We start from the raw sequence: 22,917 nt of genomic DNA, 5'->3' as shown, positions 1-22,917 counted from the left end.
TTCCTTGAAACACCTGCCTCCATTGTCAATTCATTCTGCCATTGCTCTTATTGGTGATTAAGAGTCAATCCACATCTTCCTGATTGTCAATGTGGCCTCTGACTACTGTTCTCAGCATTTTATGCAGTCTATTTGTAGTTGACTTCTTGCTCTACCTAAGGTTAGTATACAGAGAATGTGGAACTTGCTACCACAGGGAATGGTTAAAGCCGATTGTATAGGTGCGTTCAAGGGGAAACGAGTTAACAGTGAGGGAGAAGGTTTACAATGGTAAATTTGGATCAAAAAATAGAGGAGGTTTAAGTGGAGCATAGACACCAGCATGGACTGGCTCGGCTGAATGGCCTGCTTCTGTGCTGTGTATCCATTGTAGTATTTGGGAGGGAAAGATTGGTGAAAGAAATAAACATCTTGAAAATGCTGTCATTTTACTAGTGGGACAGTGAATACTTGAGCAACACTATTCCAGTGATGTTCAATAATTATTTGCCACAGAAACTAAACTGCATCATTGCACGATACTGATTTAAAGGATGTGGCAATGTGGAGTTCATTGGTAATACTTGCTACAGTACATTAGGTTTAACTGAGGACGAGGGCCACATTACAACACTTTCAGCTCAACTATCACTGGCACAAAGCCATGAGGTTGCATAAAGCTGCACATTTGGGACATAATGCTGATACCATATGGAGGAAATCTTGATCCTTGACACCCATGTAACAAACTCATCTCATAGCCATTCTCTCTTTCGTTGAAGTTTGTGAAAGATGCTTTTTCCACCAGAATGGCTGTAGCTACAACTTTCATTGGTATCCTGCATTTACAGCAGTTCAAATGTAGCATCAATCATTTCTGTGACCTTTACAACATCAAGAAAGAATTTTTGGTTTGATGTATTGGCTATTCTATATTCCTTTTTAGTTTGGCATATTTGGAGTTGAATGTAGTTATTATTGGATTCCTGTTTTGCAGTGACCATTAAGCTTGGTGTCACACTGTAAACATGTCTCATTTTGGAAATCGCAATCCTGTCCATACCTACTGCAATTTTCACCATTGTGAAATCCAATATTATGCACAGACCACTCCCCCCACCTCCCCAATTTCCAATCTTTTCCGGTTAGAACAACTGCAATTATCGTGATCTCCACTCACAATTTAATGTTCTGAAATATCAAATTATCCTTGATTAAATCAAATGTGTCTTTAAATCCTCTCCTCCACATACCACGAGTGGCCATGGTTTGTTGGGAAAGATGCAAAGGATCTCTTTTAATGTGTTTCTGAGGGGCTGCCATCCCTCTGTCTGCAATTGGTTATGAAAATTGTTCAATAAATAGGAGACCAGTTTATGAACCATTTTGCAAGAGGCAGGTGTTCTGTACTAAGGGCTATTGACTGAGCGTTCCAGATATTGAGGGAAAAGTGCAAAGGGGTTTGTTGCATATGACAGCTTGTGCCACCACTCTCCATAGGCATTACAAAGCCAGTGTCACTGCTCAACGTCATCAATAGGCCTGAAAATAGGGAAGGGTTGACTAACTCATTGAGTTAGTGAGCACAAGACAGGAGTGGGTAATGTCATAGGTACTAACTCATCCTCTGCCTCAATTGGATAATGTTTGCCTTGACTCCCGTCAAGACCTGCACCAATGACTTGAGCCACCACCAGTGAAGGTGTAAGTGAACCAGTTAGTGAATCAGATGATAGTTTACAACAAACCAATATCACCATCACTTTAACTGATGTCCTCACAGGATTTCCAGATTACCTAAATCCTGAAATAGCTATGTGGGATTTAAACAGTTGTGAATGTCAGTGAGTGAATTTCAGTACTACACTGAACAAATTAAAACACTCTACAGAAATGTTCTTTATTAATAAAATCAAAATCTATGCAATTATTGAAGTGCGAAATTATTACATTGCATACTGGAGCATAAGATTAAATCACATTTTTTCATAGTTTAGCTGATGGCCACATGTCACACATGTCTTTCTATACATATCCTCCTCCTCGTCATATTCTTCAGGGCTATAATCATGCTGGTGAACAGCAGATTCCTTTTTCCACAGGCTGCTTCTCACAGCTCGGCGAAGCTCTACAAAAAGAATGAAGAGTAACAGTCAGTTATTTTTGGGATGTGGGTGTTCCTGGCTGGCCAGTATTTATTGCTTAACCTTAAATTGCTACTGTGGTGGTGGTGATGAGCTTCCTTATTAAACTGCTGCTGATCCTCTGGTAGAGGTACACCAACAATGCTGTTAGGGAGGGAATTCTGGGGATTTTGTCCCAGCGACAGTGAAGGAACAGCGATTATATTTTCAAGCCAGGATGGAGAGTGGCTTGGAGGGGAACGTCCAGGTAGTAGTGTTCCCATGATAGTGGTTGTGTGTTTGAAATGTGCTGTCTAAAAAGCCTTGGTAAGTTCCTGCAGTGTATTTTGTAGATGGTACACACTGCTGCTACTGTGTTTTGGCGATGGAGGGAGTGAATGTTTAGATGGGCTGTCAATCACGTGGTTGCTTTGTCCTGGATGGTGTCAAGCTTCTTGTGCTGTTGGAGTTGCGCTCATCCAGGCAAGTGGAGAATATTCCATCACACTTTTGACTTGTGGATTGGGAAATGAATTACTGCAGGATTCCTAGATTCTGACCTGTTCTTGGTAGCTACGGTATTGATCTGGCGAGTCCAGTTTCCGGCCAGTAGTAATCCCCAGGATACGACTGTGGGGGATTTAGCAATGGTAATGCCATTGAATGTCAAGGGGAGATAGTCATTGCCTTGCATTTGTGCGGCAGAAATGTTTCTTGACACTTGTCAGTCCAAGGAGTTACAAATGGTGCAATCATTGAATATCATGACAAAGAACAAACAAAGAACAATACAGCACAGGAACAGGCCCTTCGGCCCTCCAAGCCCGTGCCGCTCCCTGGTCCAAACTAGACCATTCTTTTGTATCCCTCCATTCCCACTCGATTCATATGGCTATCTAGATAAGTCTTAAATGTTCCCAGTGTGTCCGCCTCCACCACCTTGCCTGGCAGCGCATTCCAGGCCCCCACCTCCCTCTGTGTAAAATATGTCCTTCTGATATCCGTGTTAAACTTCCCCCCCCTTCACCTTGAACCTATGACCCCTTGTGAACATCACCACCGACCTGGGGAAAAGCTTCCCACCGTTCACCCTATCTATGCCTTTCATAATTTTATACACCTCTATTAAGTCTCCCCTCATCCTCCGTCTTTCCAGGGAGAACAACCCCAGTTTACCCAATCTCTCCTCATAACTAAGCCCCTCCATACCAGGCAACATCCTGGAAAACCTCCTCTGTACTCTCTCCAAAGCCTCCACGTCCTTCTGGTAGTGTGGCGACCAGAACTGGACACAGTATTCCAAATGCGGCCGAACCAACGTTCTATACATCTGCAACATCAGACCCCAACTTTTATACGCTATGCCCCGTCCTATAAAGGCAAGCATGCCATATGCCTTCTTCACCACCTTCTCCACCTGTGACGTCACCTTCAAGGATCTGTGGACTTGCACACCCAGGTCCCTCTGCGTATCCACACCCTTTATGGTTCTGCCATTTATCGTATAGCTCCTCCCTACATTATTTCTACCAAAATGCATCACTTTGCATTTATCAGGATTGAACTCCATCTGCCATTTCTTTGCCCAAATTTCCAGCCTATCTATATCCTTCTGTAGCTTCTGACAATGCTCCTCACTATCTGCAAGTCCTGCCAATTTTGTGTCGTCCGCAAACTTACTGATCACCCCAGTTACACCTTCTTCCAGATCGTTTATATAAATCACAAACAGCAGAGGTCCCAATACAGAGCCCTGCGGAACACCACTAGTCACAGGCTTCCAGCCAGAAAAAGACCCTTCCACTACCACCCTCTGTCTTCTGTGACCAAGCCAGTTCTCCACCCATCTAGCCACCTCCCCCTTTATCCCATGAGATCCAACCTTTTTCACCAGCCTACCATGAGGGACTTTGTCAAACGCTTTACTAAAGTCCATATAGATGACATCCACGGCCCTTCCCTCGTCAACCATTCTAGTCACTTCTTCAAAAAACTCCACCAGGTTAGTGAGGCATGACCTCCCTCTCACAAAACCATGCTGACTATCGTTAATGAGTTTATTCCTTTCTAAATGCGCATACATCCTATCTCTAAGAATCTTCTCCAACAACTTCCCCACCACGGACGTCAAGCTCACCGGCCGATAATTACCCGGGTTATCCTTCCTACCCTTCTTAAATAACGGGACCACATTAGCTATCCTCCAATCCTCTGGGACCTCACCTGTGTCCAATGACGAGACAAAGATTTACGTCAGAGGCCCAGCGATTTCATCTCTCGTCTCCCTGAGCAGCCTTGGATAGATTCTATCAGGCCCTGGGGATTTGTCAGTCTTTATATTTCCTAACACTTCCTCCCTTGTAATGGAGATTTTCTCTAACGGGTCAACACTCTCCTCCGAGACACTCCCAGTCAACACATCCCTCTCCTTTGTGAATACCGACGCAAAGTATTCATTTAGGATCTCCCCTACTTCTTTGGGCTCCAAGCATAATTCCCCACTTTTGTCCCTGAGAGGTCCGATTTTTTCCCTGACAACCCTTTTGTTCCTAACGTATGAATAAAATGCCTTGGGATTCTCCTTAATCCTTTCTGCCAAGGACATTTCGTGACCCCTTTTTGCCCTTCTAATTCCCCGTTTGAGTTATTTCCTACTTTCTTTGTACTCCTCCAGAGCTCCCTCCGTTTTTAGCTGCCTGGACCTAACATACGCCTCTCTTTTCTTTTTGACCAGTCCCTCAATTTCCCTGGTTATCCACGGTTCTCGAATCCTATCCTTCCTATCCTTTTTTACAGGCACATGCCTGTCCTGCAGCCCTAACCACTGTTCCTTAAAAGACTCCCACATGCCAGATGTGGATTTACCCTCAAACAGCCTCTCCCAATCAAGAGCTGCCAATTTCTGCCTAATCCCACTAAAGTTAGCCTTCCCCCAATCCAACACCGTACCCTTGGGACACCACTCATCCTTTTCCATCACTATCCTAAAGCTAACAGAATTGTGGTCACTATTTGCTACATGTTCCCCTACTGAAACTTTGAAGACCTGACCGGGCTCATTCCCCAGTACGAGGTCCAGTATAGCCCCCTCTCTAGTCGGGCTATCTACATATTGTTCCAAAGAACCCTCCTGTACGCATTTTACAAATTCCTCCCCATTCAGAGTCCTAGCTCTCGGCGATTTCCAGTCTATACCAGGGAAATTGAAGTCTCCCACTACAACAACCCTATTTTTCCTGCACCTATCCAGTAACTCCTGACATATCCGTTCTTCCACTTCCCTTGGGCTGTTGGGGGGCCTGTAGTATACCCCCAACATAGTGACTGCGCCCTTCCTGTTTCTAAGCTCCACCCAGAGTGACTCGTTACATGACCCTTCTGAATTGTCCTCCCTCTGCACCGCTGTAATATGCTCTCCAACTAATACTGCTACTCCCCCACCTCTTTTGGCCCCTCCTCTGTCTCGCCGAAAACACTTGTACCCCGGAATATTCAGCTGCCAGTCCTGTCCCTCTTTCAACCAAGTCTCTGTCACCACAACCACATCCAAATTCCTCGTGAGCATTAAGGCCCTAAGTTCGTCTGTCTTACCTGCTACGCTCCTTGCATTGAAGTATAAGCACTCCAGACCTCCAGGCCCAGTGAGGTCATCCTCCCCCAGAGTGCTCTTCTTCTTTGCCAGCCTTGTCCCAGCCTCAAGCTCGTCCCTAACCTCTACACTTGTAGACCTAATATTTTGATCCCCACCCCCCTGCCATACTAGTTTAAACCCCCCCGAACTGCACTAGCAAAACTCCCAGCCAGGATATTTGTGCCCTTCCAACTTAGTTGTGACCCGTCCTTGTACAGGTGCCATCCTCTCCTGAAAACTTCCCATTGATCTAGGAAAATGAAGCCCTCCCTCCTGGACCAGCCAAGCATTCAATTGTACTAACTCCCTATTCTTAGCCTCACTGGCATGAGGCATTGGGAGCAGTCCAGAGATGGCCACCCTGGAGGCCCTACTTTTTAGTCTATTTTCCAACTCCCTGAATTGCTCTCGTAGGATCCCCCTGCTCTTCCTATCTACGTCATTTGCACCAATGTGTACAATGACATCCGTTTCTTTATCTTCCCCTTTTAAGATGCCTCCTATCCGCTCGGTGACATCCATTACCCCAGCACCAGGTAGGCAGACTACCATCCTGGAGTCATAGAATCATAGAAACCCTACAGTGCAGAAAGAGGCCATTTGGTCCATCGAGTCTGCACCAACCACAATCCCACCCAGGCCCTACCCCCATATCCCTACATATTTACCCACTAATCCCTCTAACCTACGCATCTCAGGACACTAAGGGGCAATTTTAGCATAGCCAATCAACCTAACCCGCACATCTTTGGACTTATCCCCACTTCCGACCTTATAATAGAGAGAAGGTCAAAGAACAAAGAACAGTACAGCACAGGAAACAGGCCCTTCGGCCCTCCAAGCCTGTGCCGCTCCTTGGTCCAACTAGACCAATCGTTTGTATCCCTCCATTCCCAGGTTGCTCATGTGACTATCCAGGTAAGTCTTAAACGATGTCAGCATGCCTGCCTCCACCACCCTACTTGGCAGCGCATTCCAGGCCCCCACCACCCTCTGTGTAAAAAACGTCCCTCTGATATCTGAGTTATACTTCGCCCCTCTCACCTTGAGCCCGTGACCCCTCGTGATCGTCACCTTCGACCTGGGAAAAAGCTTCCCACTGTTCACCCTATCTATACCCTTCATAATCTTGTACACCTCTATTAGATCTCCCCTCATTCTCCGTCTTTCCAAGGAGAACAACCCCAGTTTACCCAATCTCTCCTCATAGCCAAGACCCTCCATACCAGGCAACATCCTGGTAAACCTTCTCTGCACTCTCTCCAACGCCTCCACGTCCTTCTGGTAGTGCGGCGACCAGAACTGGACGCAGTACTCCAAATGTGGCCTAACCAGCGTTCTATACAGCTGCATCATCAGACTCCAGTTTTTATACTCTATACCCCGTCCTATAAAGGCAAGCATACCATATGCCTTCTTCACCACCTTCTCCACCTGTGTTGCCACCTTCAAGGATTTGTGGACTTGCACACCTAGGTCCCTCTGTGTTTCTATACTCCTGATGACTCTGCCATTTATTGTATAACTCCTCCCTACATTATTTCTTCCAAAATGCATCACTCATCGATGAAGCAGCTGAAGATGGATGGGCATAGGACACTAATCCATGGAACTCCTGCAATGATGTCCTGGAACTGAGATGACTGACCATCCAACAACCACAACTATCTTCCTTTGATGCTAGGTACAACTCTAACCAGCAGGAGCTTTTGCCCTGATTCTACCAGTTTTACTAGGGCGCCTTGATGCCATATTTGGTCGAGGAAAGTCATTCTCACCTCGCATCTGGAGTTGAAGTAATTCTTCTGGTCATGTCTGAATACCCAGGTATTATTTAAACTACTAAGGACGGCATTGGTGGCACAGTGGTTAGCACTGCTGCTTCACAGCTCCAGGGACCTGGGTTCGATTCCTGGCTTGGGTCACTGTCTGTGTGGAGTTTGCACATTCTCCTCGTGTCTGCGTGGGTTTCCTCCGGGTGCTCCGGTTTCCTCCCACAGTCCAAAGATGTGCGGGTTAGGTTGATTGGTCATGCTAAAAATTGCCCCTTAGAGACCTGAGATGTTTGGGTTTGACGGATTAGTGGGTAAATATGTAGGGATATGGGGGTAGGGTCTGGGTGGGATTGTGGTCGGTGCAGACTCGATGGGCCGAATGGCCTCCTTCTGCACTGTAGGGTTTCTATGATTCTATGATACTGATGCTTTTAAAATTACACTCAGTAATTTGCTGTAATTTTCAAAAGAGCTGACTATATGGAATGTTTTTCCTTTATGGACACCAATTTTTTGTTGCAAGATCACTTGAACAAATACCATCATTCCAGCAGTAAGGAGAAGGAAAGCCATTCAAAACTTTGATACCAATTCTAAGATAGCTATTGGATAGCACAGAACTTGATTACTGCTGAAAAAAGACATTGAAGCTTTTTGTCTTGCACTCATCAGTTAATTTTGTATTCTTGCGAATGTCCAGGGAACAACAATTTATGCTTCATGAAGAGTGCTAATTGATTGGCACATGGACATTTATAGAGTTGTGTAGAGAATGCACCAGTCAACTGATGATTGACAGTTAACTGCCAAGCTTTGTTTAAATTCAAATCTGATCAAGGCATGGGTTTCTCTGGGGTATGAACCAGGAAAAATGGCTGTCACCTTTTTTGTTTAGTTGAAATAGACGCAATGGGTACATGTTCTTTCTGTCTGCAAAGAACATGGCTCTGTGTATTTATACATGTTGTTTCCAGCACGTGCAAGTGTGCCTCAGTGCAAGCCTGACTATTTTGCTCACTGTGCTAGCTTGATCCTGCAATAGGGTGCATCGAAGCTATCCTGAGATAATGGCTATCCTGATCAGATCATTGCTCGCTGTATATCACGCAAACTCATGAATAAGCTTAAGGCCACCTCTTTCAGTTCAGAGAAGTGCCAGTGCCCAGTCTACCTGGAAGTGTAAGATATCTCAACGGTTTGGGCAACAGGTGAAGCAAAGCAGTTTCCCACTGCTGCTATGCAGTAGCAACATGAATGGTGCTCATCACTGACAAGATGCTTCTGTTAAGCAAAAAAGATGTTCTGCCAATTATATACATTAGTAAAGTGGTATATGAATTTCACTGCTGGTATGATGCTTGCTATGTAGGCTGTACATCTCAAAAGACTGGCATCAAACAACATGTCCCTTCGGCTGTTCAGAACAAGCAAGGTACAGAACATACCCAACCATCCCATGCTTGCAAAACTCAAAACAAGTGTCCAATATTAGATGTGATTCTGGGACTGAACAACGTTAGCTAAATAATCCTGTGTATGCTAAGAATTACACTGATAACTGGTCTAGGGATTATCAGTTGGCTCGCAATGTGGCACACTTACACACATTAAAAGCTACATTAATATATAGGTCTCTGTTCTTTGCAGGAAAGAACATGTACATACACTGTGCCCATTTCAACTGAACAAACTAGGTAATTTCTGGTTCATTCCCCAGGGCAATGCCTTAACCAATACTATCTTTTCTCATGAAGTACAAATTATTGTTCGCTTCACATTTGATATTCTTGCAAATAAAGTTTATTTATTCGTCACAAGTAGGCTTTCATTAACACTGCAATGAAGTTACTGTGAAAATCCCTTAGTGGCCACACTCCGGTGCCTGTCTGGGTATACTAAGGGAGAATTTAGCACGGCCAATGCACTTGACCAGCACTTCTTTCAGACTGTGGGCGGAAACCCACGCAGACACAGGCAGAACGTGCAAACTCCACACAGACAGTGACCCAAGCCGGGAATCGAACCCAGGTCCTTGGGAGGCAGCAGTGCTAACCACCATGCCACCTGTTTTGATGAGTGCACGATGAAAAGCTTTGATGTCTTTTTTCAGCGATACTCAATTCTCTAAATTTGTGTAAATCTAGTGGATAGTCTGGATACTATAAAACAAGTCCTTTTATATAGATTTCAGCAATAGTATGGAATCTCGGTTCTGGAGCATCAGGAATCACAGTCAATGCTGGCTCCAATTGGAATTTAATCTCACCCACCTTTTACTTTTTTATCAAATTTCTTTTGTTTCATCTTTTCTCTGTTCTCTTGTCGTGCTTCTTTAGCTTCTTGCAGAGCTTCCTCACTGCCCCATACTTCAAGGGAACGCTTGATTATCTAAAAACAAAAGGCAACACAGTGCTAAGGTCCAGGACATAGTGTTGTTCACTTAGGTAAATTCTAGATTACCTGTGAAGGATAGTGAGGATACTGAAGCTGTCAATGTAAATCAATGGGCCCATTCACAATTTATTTACATGTGATGACTATTTGATTCTCAAGTTCCACAAATACTAGGAGTTTTTTTTCTGGTTGTAAAACATGCCAATGTAAGATAGTTCAATGGAGCAGTTACTATCTACCAAGTCACGACTCAAAAGTCATGTACAATTTGGGATTATGGGTACTGGTTTTAAGTGCAAGTGGACAGTTGGTTTTTGATTCATCCATTATTTTTAATTTGGCCCTTGTCTCCTAGCAATCTGTGGTAGCTCTTTTTTATCTTTGACCAGCCATACTTACTTTAGTAGCCACAGCATTTGTAAGTGTGAGGCTGGGTAACCTATGGCAAATGGCTTACTTCCTGACTACCCAAAGTCTCTCCACTGCTTACAAGGCACAAGTCAAGAATGTGCTGGGCCATAGTTCCCAGCACTTAAAACATCCATGTAGAAAACAGTCACTTATACTGGCTAAAAAGCAATTATGGATATCCGTTAATGTCAATTTCAAAGATGCCAGTTAAGTATCTAAAGTGCTGTGTTTGTTTTGGGAAAAATTCTTGATCTACAACATTGTTATAAATTTTCAAGATCATGAGCAACATTCATGAATTGCTGTCACGGCGTGGATCAAAAGGTATCCAGAGTTTACAGAAACAATTCAGCATTTTGCATTTGTTATCTAACCAAGGACCCTGAGCTCCACAGTGCCCAGTCTAAGTTCACACAATACTCAGTTTGTGACTTCATATGAAATCCATTAAGCAGACAGCTGACCGAGGATTGTTACTCTTTCCTGATCTTTTATCAAACTGGGAGCCAGTGCCAAAGAAAGTATTTTTAAACCGTTTTAAATCCTGTTCCTGCCTATGAACATTTTAACCGTCCCGTCTCGCTACCATATTGTGCCAGCCATTGTGTCTGAAGTACAAATTCTTCTCTTGAATGTGCCCACTAAAAACAGCCTCCACTTGCTTGTATGGGTGAAATTACAAAAACACACAAAGCTTAATATCACCCAGGACAAAGGAGTGCCTAATCAATCGCCACCATATGATATGGCTGCAGTGTTTATTATCTGCAGCGTGTGTTGCACCACCTCCCAAACCTATGACTTCCAGAACTGAGAAAAACAAGTGTAGCAGGTACATGGGCACACCACTTACTTGGACATATATCACCATTCCTTCATCATTGCTGCGTCAAAGTCCTGGAACTCTGGACTGCAATGGTTCAAGGAGGTTACCCGTCTGGACTTTTTTTGAATGGACACAAAGGATAGCCAATAAATACTGGCCTTGCCAGTGATACCCGTATTTCAAGACTGAATTTCTAAAAATTATCACAGTTACTGGCACTGTTACTCATTTTCTCTGCACTTACTACCACTGGTTATTAGTCATATACCTTACCTGCTGGACACAGTGAATCAGGTTCCATTGTGACTGGATTCATGGTCACCCTGACTCATTTTTCACTCGTCAAACCGATGAATTGTTGCACCAAACAACTAAGACAATAATACTCAAATCCTTCAAGAAATCTGCCCTGTTCTCATACAGAACATAATGGCAGTCATCTTAGAAACGATGAAATCAAAACATCTCATAAAGCACTCTATATTCATGACTCCGTGTCCACTTATTAGAAGTGACGACTGCGATTAACCACTGAGTGCAGCTCAATATCAAGGTGACCTTTTTATAAACTGGGTGTATCTTTCCCAGTGAGCTCAGCTCAGTGCTCCTCCATATCAGGCACCTTTACACCTTGTGCTGTTTAGCAGACCACAGCATTTTTTGTAAATATACTGACCTGCAGCCGTACGTAAAGTTTCATATCGCCCCACTGGGTATTATGTGGATTCTTCCTCAGAATGTACTTGAGTACAGGTGTTCTCTTGTCCAAATCACAGTCTTTAAGCAGAAATTCCTGCTTTGCATCTGTTCGGGTAATTAGTTTGTGTTTCTCTTCATTATCTCTACAATAAAACAGGAAGATGGTTACTGAGTTTCTACTGCTGATGAGGAATCTTTAGGCAACATGCCTATCTAACTGGTCAGATCCAGACCAGGGTCACTTGTCCATGATCTTGCATCTTGTAATCACACACATTGGTTACCTGAATATTCACTAATCTACTCACTGAAGGCTCAGCAATAAAAAGCTATGAAGAGGTAGAAAATTAGCAACAATTGAAAACGTGTATCTTAAGTTATTTAATCAACTGCAAATTTTCCTCTTCAGCTTTACTTCACATTCAGCAGCAAAAAACTGTTATACAACAGCCAAATAAAATTTGCATATTGGTGTTACCAGTCAGCAAGGCATTTATTTTCTGCATAGAACATGCAGCACAGAAGGAGATCCTTCAGCCAACTGGTCCACAACAGTGTTTGTCTAACATCAGCTTCCTCCCACCTCTCTTCCAGACCTATCAGCTTTAACCCATTCCTTTCTCTCATTTTTACCTAGCTTCCCTCTAAACAAATGCTCTTTGTGGCTGTGACTCTAATAAAAAAAGATTCATTGTAATTAACAGACTGATAACCAGTGAAGCTATGAATTACAGTTGGGTGCCCAGACCCTTTCTTTTCCATTTTCTCCCCATAACCCATTCCTCAAAAGGTGGTGACATCTGCTGAGGAACAGATCCACAGGCCGGATACCTCACCCAGGTATTCCTATATGTCTCCATCCCCCAGCATGCTGCTTGCCCTCTGCAGACTCCCTTACACCCAGCATGGCAGCATCCCCATTTTCACATGATCTGTGAATGTGTTCTCCCACTGCATAATGGACAGATTCTCAGCCATTCAAAACTGCCATGCTTGAATCTTATGGGGTCAAAATCTATCCATAGCTCAGTAATCCATTTCTTCCACTACTTTTGAGACAGTTGCTTGAGGTCAGCTTGAGTTTTATTTGCGTAAATGTCCAGGGATGAAATAACTAACAATACCTGCAGTTATCACACACAGCTAGATCAAAGCGACTACTGAGAAAGGAGTCCATGAATTCTTTACCACATTCTTCACACAATAAGTAATCAAATTCCAAGACAGGTCCTGTGGATAAAAGTGGTATATTTTGAATAAGAGACAGCATTCTCATAATGTGACATAGAAGAAAGACTAGCACGATGGAGTTTTCTGAAATGGTTAGCTGTACTTGGGTAATAAAGACATTAAAGAAACATGATGTGTGTCCTCCATTTATGGTAAAATGATAGAATCCCTACAGTGCAGAAGGAGGCCATTCAGCCCATCGAGTCTGCACAATCCCACCCAGGCCCTATTCCCATAACCCCACATATTTACCCTGCTAATCCCCTGACACTAAGGGGCAATTTAGCTTGGCCAATCAGACTAACTTTGGACTGTGAGAGGAAATCAGAGCACCCGGAGGAAACCCAAGCAGACACGGGGAGAATGTGCAAATTCCACACAGACAGTGACCCGAGGCCGGAATTGAACCCGGGTCCCTGGTGCTGTGAGGCAGCAGTGCTGACCACTGTGTCACCGGGCTGTCCCACGGTGATAAAGCTAATTGCACTGCTGCACACTGGGACAATTTAGACCTACAGCATAGTTTGTCCCAGTGAACTGGATGAATGATTTAGGCTGCTGGCAGCGCAGCACTGATGGGAGTGCTGCATGGTTGAAGGTGCCATCTTTCAGTTGAAACTTTAAACTAAAGCCCATAAAAGATTCCAAAATACTGCTGAAAGTGGCTCAGGAAGTTTGCCTGTTGTTCTGGCCAACATGAAGTAACAGAATGTTGGTGAGGGTAGTGTGATTGATATACAAATAGACTTCCAAAAAACTTTTGACAAAGTACTGAAGAATATGCTTGTTAGCAAAATTGAAGCCTGTGAGTTTAATGGGGTATTTTTTTCAGGGAGGGGTGAATTCTGCAGTGGAGAATCCTGGAGCTTGGTATTAGGAATTTACTCATTTTGCTATATATTAATGATCTGGTCTTGTGTATACGGACCATAATTTCAAAGTTTGCAGCTGACACAGAACTGAAATGTAGCAAACAGTGAAGAAATTCGTAATAAACTTCGGAAGTATAAAAGTTGGGATCTGATGTTGCAGATGTATAGAACGTTGGTTCGGCCGCATTTGGAATACTGCGTCCAGTTCTGGTCGCCACACTACCAGAAGGACGTGGAGACTTTAGAGAGAGTGCAGAGGAGGTTTACCAGGATGTTGCCTGGTATGGAGGGGCTTAGTTATAAGGAGAGATTGGGTAAACTGGAGTTGTTCTCACTGGAAAGACGGAGGATGAGGGGAGACCTATTAGAGGTGTATAAAATTATGAACGGCATAGATAAGGTGAACGGTGGGCAGCTTTTTCCCAGGTCGGTGGTGACGTTCACGAGGGTTCATAGGTTCAAGGTGAGGGGGGAGGTTTAACATGGATATCAGAAGGACGTATTTTACGCAGAGGGTGGTGGGGGCCTGGAATGCGCTGCCGGGCAAGGTGGTGGAGGCGGGCACACTGGGAACGTTTAAGACTTATCCAGATAATCACCTGAACGGAGTGGGAATGGAGGGATACAAAAGAATGGTCTAGTCTGGACCAGGGAACGGCGCGGGCTTGGAGGGCCAAAGGGCCTGTTCCTGTGCTGTATTGTTCATTGTTCTTTGGAAGGGTACCAACAGACCGGCAAAATGGGCAGACATGGCAGATGAAATTTTCGACAAAAATTAAATGATTTGTTTTGGTAAGAAGGTAAAGGTGAAGCAATATCAGCTAAATGGGATTATACATTCACAAGCATTTAACAATGGCTGGACAAGTTGAGAAGATTGTTTAAAAAGGCAGATTGGATTTATAAATAAAAGCATATAGACTACAAAAGCAAATAAGTTATACTAAACCTTTATAAAACATTGGTTACGTCCCTACTGTTGTATTAAGGCCAATTCTGGGCATCACACTTTAAGGAGGATGTCAAGATCTTTCCAAAGGTATAAAGAGGAATTACTGGAATAGTATCAGGGATGACATAGCAGGATATAGATCGGTTGGAGACTTGGGCGGAGAAATGGCAGATGGAGTTTAACCCGGACAAATGTGAGGTAATGCATTTTGAAAGGTCTAATACAGATAGGAAGTATACAATAAATGGCAGAACCCTTAAGAGTATTGATAGGCAGAGGGATCTGAGTGTACAGGTACACAGGTCACTGAAAGTGGCAATGCAGGTGGAGAAGGTAGTCAAGAAGGCATATGGCATGCTTACTTTCATTGGCCGGGCATCGAGTTTAAAAATTGGCAAGTCATGTTGCTGCTTTAAAGAACCTTAGTTAGGCCGCACTTGGAATGTAGCGTTCAATTCTGGTCGCCACATTACCAGAAGGATGTGGAGGCTTTGGAGAGGGTACAGAAAAGATTTACCAGGATGTTGCCTGGCATGGAGGGCATTAGCTATGAGGAGAGGTTGGAGAAACTTGGTTTGTTCTCACTGGAATGACGGAGGTTGAGGGGCGACCTGATAGAAGTCTACAAGGTTATGAGGGGCATGGACAAAGTGGATAGTCAGGAGCTTTTTCCCAGGGTGGAAGAGTCAATTACTTGGGGGCATAGGTTTTAAGGTGTGAGGGGCAAGGTTTAAAGGAGATTTACAAGGCAAGTTTTGTTACACAGAGAGTGTTGGGTGCCTGGAACTCGCTGCCGGGGGAGGTAGTGGAAGCAGATACGATAGTGACTTTTAAGGGGCGTCTTGACAAATACATGAATAGGATGGGAATAGAGGGATATGGTCCCTGGAAGGGTAGAGGGTTTTAGTTCAGTCGGGCAGCATGGTCGGTGCAGGCTTGGAGGGCCGAAGGGCCTGTTCTTGTGCTGTAATTTTCTTTGTTCTTTGAAAGACTTCAGGTAGGGGGAGAGGAACTGAGACTTACTCTTTTAAGAGCAGGGAAGGTGAAGGAGGGATTGGAGTCAAGTGTTCAAAAATCATGACTTTTTTAAATTAAAGGACAAACTTTCCAGTGAGAAAACAGTCAGTAATGTGCAGACACGATGAGCCAAACTACCTCCTTCTGCTGTAAATTTTCTGTTTCTACGAACAAATGCTTTGCATGCTATGCTATTAATGCCCTGAGGCAAAGGGTGGGAATAAACCCTAACTTGATATCCAGTTCCCCCTACTGTAAAATGCAACCTGTATGATGCCATAACAAAGAGGAATTAGGCTTAGCTGAGGTGCCTTGTCCATGTGGCCATCTACAAATAAATTGAGTTTTCTATTCATTCATGGGATGAGAACATCAGTGGCAAGGCAACCATCTACAGCAAAGTAGCTAGCTTGATCTGAACGTACCATACTGTGGTTCACATGTCATTCTGCACATACCACACTGCCATATGCATATCATTCTGCATATTTCATACTCCTGTACATGTACCATTCTATGCATACCATGCTTAGGACTTTGTTTTCCTGTACTTAATTACTTAAGTTATTTCCGTTATTTACTATAGACTATGGCATGCATAAAGGCAATAAGCCTTGTGATGATGTAGGAGTTAGTGGCAGTAGGCTCCAGAATGGAATAGTCACTCCTGTTCAGGAATTGTAGTGTTATGTGTGCACCACTATAGACATCCTGCTATTACCTGATTAGTTTAATCTTTACACATCTTAGAATGTTTTTAAACACAAATGTACCTGGTTCTTGCACAACTTTATTCACTTCATGTACCTCTTTCTCTTCCTCTTCCAGAAAGAATCCTCCTCCTGTATCTATTACTTTGGTTGTAAGCTTTGCAACATTGCCACCTGTCAAACAGAAAGATAAATATACCATCCTGTCAGACAAATTGTACATGTTAACAGCCACCAGTGAACACGGATCTTGCTTTGTGACAGGGCTTGGAGTCAATACTTAAATGGTAATAACTTTTTTTTGTCTTAGTTGAGTTTTGAACTCTTAACACAAGGTATGTTTTATCAATTCTATCCAGACATAACACTGCAGAATGAGACATAAGTAAGCTAACATTTGGGAAATGTCACTTGCCTGCATCAACAGGAGGGTACGGCCTGCTCGCTAGCCTGGCCTGTCGCAGGATCAGCGCTCTCTGTCTGTTCCGCTCGATCTTGGCCAACACGACAGGCGGCAGGGACCTCTTCTGCTCCAACTCTGCCTCTCCTCCACCTGCAGCGGCCAGTGATGATCCATTCTTTGCCTCTAAATTCATATTTGGAATGGAGTTGTTTTATTTTGCCTCAACACTGGAAACAGCTGGAGAGAGTAATTAGGAACAGCAAGTCAGGTGATGACTACACAATCAGACCTTCTGACACGTACCGAGGGCCGGGTTCAGAGCAAAGGTCAAAGGCTGAGAGTCTAATTATTTCATTGGTAAGTGGAGTGCTCAATTTTGGAACTGACCTCTGGAGATCAGACAAGTCTCAGGATTGACATCTGGCTTGTACTGAGTTGGCAGATCATTTCGGGCAAAAGTAGCAGAGGTGCTATTTCTAGTTTTAACAAGGCTAGAACAAAATAAGCAGGAAAAAATGGTGAGGGGCAGTGAGCGGGCAAAGGTGGTGGTGAAAGGACAGGAGGAATTATGGGGGATTGTATAGAAATGGGGATAACATGGGAAAAGGTGGAGGGGCAAAGGGAAAAGATGAAAACGTTCCACCACTGTTCCTATTTTCATCCCTAAATTATTTTAGGGTAATGGCCCCTTAATCTGAATTTCCCAAAATAATTTATCTGTGTCTATCCTACTGAATCTTTTTTCATTTTAAACACCTTAATTAGTTCACTTTTTAATCTTCTGTGTTCAACAAAAATACATGCCAGATTTATGTAACTTGTCCTCATAATTTAATCTTTTAAGTCCTGATATCATTTCAGTGAATCTGCATTTCCCCACCCATCTGAGGACAGTAATATCCTATCTAAACAGGGCGGCATGGTGGCACAGTGGTTTGCACAACTGCCTCACAGCGCTGGGAATCTGGGTTCAATTCCAGCCTTGGGTGACTGTGTGGAGTTTGCACGTTCTCCCTGTGTCTGCGTGGGTTTCCTCCAGGTCCTCCAGTTTCCACCCACAGTCCAAAGATGCATAGGTTAGGGGGATTAGTGGGGCAATGCGTGGAGTTACAGGGATTGGATCTGGGTAAATTGCTCTTTTGGAGAGTTGGTGCAGACTCGATAGGCTGAATGGCCTGCTTTTGCACTGTGTAGATTTTACGATTCTATAAATCCAAAACTGAACGCAATGCACCAAGCGGCATCCAAACAGGATTCTGTATAACTGAAGCCTTATTTCTGATTTTGTATTCTAGCAACTTTGAGATAACGACCAACGTTCCATTAGATTTCTTGATTACATTTTGTGCCAGTATACTAGCTTCCAGTAACATTTATCTGGACTCCCATATCTCATGTTGCTCCTATACAGCCCCTAGCCTGTCAACACAAATAAAATATTCAGATCTCTCATTCTTGGATACAATGGATGACCTCAGCAGAGAAGCTGTTCTTGAGTCAGTTGGAACGTGTCCTCAGACTTCTATATCTCTTTCCCGACAGAAGAAATAGGAAGAGAAAATGTCCAGGGTGTGTGGGGTCCTTAATTATGCTGGCTGCTTTTCCGAGGCAGCAGAAGTGTAGACAGTGACAATGCATGGGAGGCTGGTTTGAGTGATGGACTGGGCTTCGTTCACGATCCTTTGTAGTTTCTTGTGGTCTTGGGCAGAGCAGGAGCCATACCAAGCTGTGATACAACCAGAAAGAATGGTTTCTATGGTACATCTATAAAAGTTGGTGTGTTGGGGCAGGCAGGCCAAATTTCCTACTTCTGTCTTAAAGATATTTAAAGACGCTGCCTCATCGACATTGAGAGAGGGAATTCCAAAGTCTTGGAACACCAATGAATTTCTTTTTCCTTGTTTCAGTTTTAAATGAGCGATCCCTTATTTTTAAAGAGTGTTTTCTTGACTAGTTCTTGACTCTCCCACAAGAGGAACTGTCCTCTCCACATCCACCCTGTCAAGTCCCCTCAGGACCTTGTATGTTGCAATCAAGTCACCTCTTACTCTTCTAAACTCCGGTGGTTAAATGCCTAAACTATCTGGGTTTCGTGCCATCTCCAAACTCTAAATTCATGCCCTGCATACATCATTTCAGGTCATTAATATTTATCAAAGACGATAGTGTTTCTACAGCACACTTGCCAACCAGTTTGAAAAACAACCACTCATTTTACTTTCTGTACTCAGCCAGTTTTATATTCAAGTAGCCGCATCTCTTATAATCTAAGAGATTTCAAATCTGCTAACAAGCCTTTTAGGTGGTACTTCATCAGAGGCCTTTGGGAAGATCACGTGCACAACATCAACCATAAACCTTGATCCAATACTTCTGTTACTTCATAAAGAAAACAACTTGTATTTATATAGTGCCATTAACCCAATGAAACATCCCAAGGTGCTTCACAGGAGTCTTATAAAGCAATCACATATAAGGCCAGATGAAAAAAGCTTGGTCAAGGGGATAGGTTTTAAGAGTGCCTTAAAGAAGAGAAGTGAGATAGAGAGATGAGACAATGTAGGGAGGGAATTCCAAAGCTTGGGGCCTAGGCAACTTGAAGCATGGCCAACAAAGGTGCAGCAATATAATTGGAAAAGTACAAGAGGCCAGAATTAGAGCACAGATATCTCAGTGGGTTGCTGGACTTTAAAGAGACAAGGAAGAGCAAGTGGAGGGATTTGGAAACAAGGATGAGAATCTTAAAGTCAAGACATTGTTTGATTGCAGGCTAATGTCGATCAGCGAGCATAGGGATGATAAAGGAGCAGGACTTGTTGTGAGTTAAGACACCTACAGCAGAGTCTTAGATTACCACAAATTTCCAGAGAAAAGAATGTGGGCCCACCAGCCAGGAGTGTGTTTAATATTGAGTATAGAAATAGTAATGGCATAAATTAAGGTCTCAAAAGCAGATGAGCTGAGGCAGAGGCGAAGTCTAGTGATGCTACCGCGGTCTTAGTGATGACTGGAATATGAGGCTCATCGCGGGATCAAATATGACATCAAGATTATGAACACTGGATTAATATCAGACATGATGTGGAGATGCCAGCGTGGACTGGGGTAAACACAGTAAGAAGTCTCACAACACAAGGTTAAGTCCAACAGGTTTATTTGGTAGCAAAAGCCACTAGCTTTCGGAGCGCTGCTCCTTCATCAGGTGAGTGAATACTGATGAAGAAGCCTGATGAAGGAGCAGCGCTTCGAAAGCTAGTGGCTTTTGCTACCAAATAAACCTGTTGGACTTAACCTGGTGTTGTGAGACTTCTTGCTGTGTTAACCTCAGACAGCTAGGGAGAAGGATAGAATCAGTAGCCAGGGAAAGGAATTTGGAGCAGAGACCACAAACAATGACTTCAGTCTTCCCAATATTTATAGTTCGCAATGCCTTCAAAGTTTCTATTATTCTCTCCATTGCTGATCCCACAGCCTGTAGGGCACCATTTGTACTTCCACCAATGTTACAAAGAATACAAGAACATTACTGTTAGGAGCAGGAGGCAATTCAGCCCCTTGAGCTGGCACCACCATTCAATACAATCATGCTGATCTCATCTCAGCCTCAACTCCACTTTCCTGCCCGTTCTCCTAACCCTTCAACTCATTCATTACAAATCTGTCTATCGCCTCCTTAAATTTACTCAATGTCCATGTAAACATAGGCCCCTTCTGTGATTCACAACATCACTGGAGATGGGCTTGCTATTCAGGGGAGACTGATGAAGCTGGAGGTAGACTTAGCACTTTTGAAATTCCTTAGATTACCTTCCAATACTTTGTACAACTGTCTCTGTGAGGGCAGCAGTTTTTTTTCTCTTGGCTGGGCCAATTAAGTCCTCATGTTATTCTTAGCAGAGCTAGGAGGGCCTTGATCTTTGACACGGTCTCCCTCTACTGATTTTGCCTTGGTTAGCTACTGTTTCAGACAGATCCCTCAAACTCACTTACAGAGAATGTCATTTTCCGAGCTGATGCCTGGAAAGGATGCAGCATGTAATGGTGCATCCAGAGAGGAATCATCCAACTCCATTTCCCTGCTGATGAGAGATGGGCTGCATGTGATCAGATAACATTCTACAGGACACAGGTTGAAGTTGCTAAGCTTACTGCATCTGCATGGAATTAATTGAAGGGTTACAATATGTAGACACAATGCTTGGACACACTACTAGCCATTCCAGGCCATGATCCTGCCTAGGACAGTGGTGACCAGGGCTCCCTGCTCTGCCTGTGAAAGAAAATGATGTTAATGTCACCTCCATCCGTCCTGTTCCTCTTGCTGGCATTAGGTGCTGCCTCATCCTGCAGAATAGGAGGGCAAGAACGAATGGCTGTTGTGTAATGGTTCCGTTGGGCTCTACAAGAAAGATGATGAAATGAAGGAGTGCTGGGATGTGTTGGTGGTTTGGCATGTGGTAGAATGCACGAGCAGAGTGGTTTTACTGTGTGTTATCAAGGGAAGAATGGAGGGTGTTTGGAATGAATTGAAAGAGAACTGCTTTATTACGACATAACAAAGAACGCTGGAAATCTCAGCAGGTCTGTCAGAATGCTGTAGGAGCTGCTGAGATTTTCCAGCACTCTCTGTTTCACATTCCAGCATCTGCAGTATTTTGTCTTTATCTTACTGTTTTCTTGCAGCCTTTGCAAATGCATGAGAAATGATGTGCAAGAGGAAACTGGAGAGTGGTGGGGAAGAGAGGAGTAATGAGTACTGTGTAGAGAGGTGAAGAATTGCATTTGCCCTTCCTCCTCTGAGACCAATAAGCCTAAGCCCAGCACAGGGAGTGTTGCTGTTGACACCGACCCTCCCGCTCAGCTCCGCCTGGGGTTTCCTCACCTCAACCCTCACTTCCCCCGTCAGGAGCAGGGGAGGGCGGGAGGAGATATCCAGCCGGTGCCATCTCTAATTCCTCTTCATCATCCCGACCCTCGCAGACTCACTGCGCCGCCACTGCCCCTTTACCGGTGTCCGCCCGCTGCTTCCGGTGGACACAGGCTGCTTCCGGTGGACACAAGCTGCTTCCGGCTTCCGCTCGCTGCTTCCGGTGGACACACGCTACTTCCGGCTTTCGCTCGCTGCTTCCGGTGGACGCACGCTACCGCCGACTGAACGAACCCTCTTCCGGCGCAGAGCTGGAACAGGCGCGGATTGATTACATCACAGGAGTGGCCAGTACTCCACGCACAGGCGGGTGGAGGGTACCAGATTTGTCAGGGCCAGTTGGTTGTTGCTATGGGGGGAACTGGAGGATCAGGCTGTCCTGGTGATGATTACCTTGTGAAGTTCGGTTAATCAGCTTTGCGCTAATGAAAACAGAAAGTTCTAGAAAAGCCCGGCAGGTTTGGCAGCATCCATGAAGAGGGAAACAGTTAATGTTTCTAGTCCAATATGACTTCTTCTGAACCTTGAAGATGTACACCTATATCTAGTGCGGGTTGGAAAATGATGGGCAGACCCTCTGCAATTCCCTCCCTGGTTTATTTTAGCAGCCCTGGTGATTTATCCACTTTCAAAGATGTCAACACCCTTAATACTTCCTCGCTCCCTATGTTTATCCACCCAATATACCAACTCTACTCTTTCTTACAATGTCTGCATCATCCCCTATTTTGTGAAGGTGCAAAGTATTCATTAAAAACCACACCCAGACCTTCCACCTGTACATATAGGTTACCTTTTTGGTCTTTTATGGGTCTTAATCTTTTCTTAGTTATCCTTGTACACTTGATGTCCACATGATGAACATCATCAAGTTCAACAGGAAGTGGAGAGTGGCCTGAGTTAGTGGAATTCAGAGTTCTTAAAGGGATGTAGGGCAAAGGAGGTTATAGAGATAGGGAGCAGCAAGC

At 44.1% G+C, this 22,917-nt stretch overlaps 1 protein-coding gene across 4 annotated transcripts; it reads right to left on the bottom strand.

Annotated features, from left to right (window-relative positions):
• Positions 1–1,865: 1,865 nt before the first annotated feature.
• xpa (xeroderma pigmentosum, complementation group A) lies at positions 1,866–22,120 on the bottom strand. Of its 4 annotated transcripts, none has more exons than XM_078214254.1 (7): positions 21,905–22,120; positions 17,035–17,259; positions 16,683–16,793; positions 12,963–13,068; positions 11,816–11,981; positions 9,779–9,896; positions 1,866–2,107 (listed from the first exon to the last, which is right to left on the bottom strand). In XM_078214254.1, exons 2-7 carry the CDS (start codon positions 17,213–17,215, stop codon positions 1,956–1,958), a joined length of 834 nt encoding a protein of 277 aa, XP_078070380.1. In that variant the 5' UTR covers positions 17,216–17,259; positions 21,905–22,120; the 3' UTR covers positions 1,866–1,955. The 4 variants fall into 4 exon arrangements, with proteins under 4 accessions (XP_078070380.1, XP_078070383.1, XP_078070382.1 ...); XM_078214257.1 differs by having other exon boundaries at positions 22,009–22,063; XM_078214256.1 differs by having other exon boundaries at positions 17,035–18,748; positions 21,905–22,060.
• Between the last annotated feature and the right edge of the window lie 797 nt (positions 22,121–22,917).

This window comes from Mustelus asterias, chromosome 6 (assembly GCF_964213995.1).
Source record: "Mustelus asterias chromosome 6, sMusAst1.hap1.1, whole genome shotgun sequence".
NCBI lineage: Eukaryota > Metazoa > Chordata > Chondrichthyes > Carcharhiniformes > Triakidae > Mustelus > Mustelus asterias.
This window is presented reverse-complemented; position numbering and strand designations above follow the sequence as displayed.

Coding starts and splice junctions, on each gene's coding strand:
- xpa (XM_078214254.1), bottom strand. CDS start 17,215: ATGAATTTAGAGGCAAAGAATGGATCATCACTGGCCGCTGCAGGTGGA. Junction 11,982..12,962: donor GCTGTGTGTGATAACTGCAG/GTATTGTTAGTT, acceptor GTTTTATTGTAG/AGATAATGAAGAGAAACACA. Junction 2,108..9,778: donor ATTTGATAAAAAAGTAAAAG/GTGGGTGAGATT, acceptor TTCTTTTTGTAG/AGCTTCGCCGAGCTGTGAGA.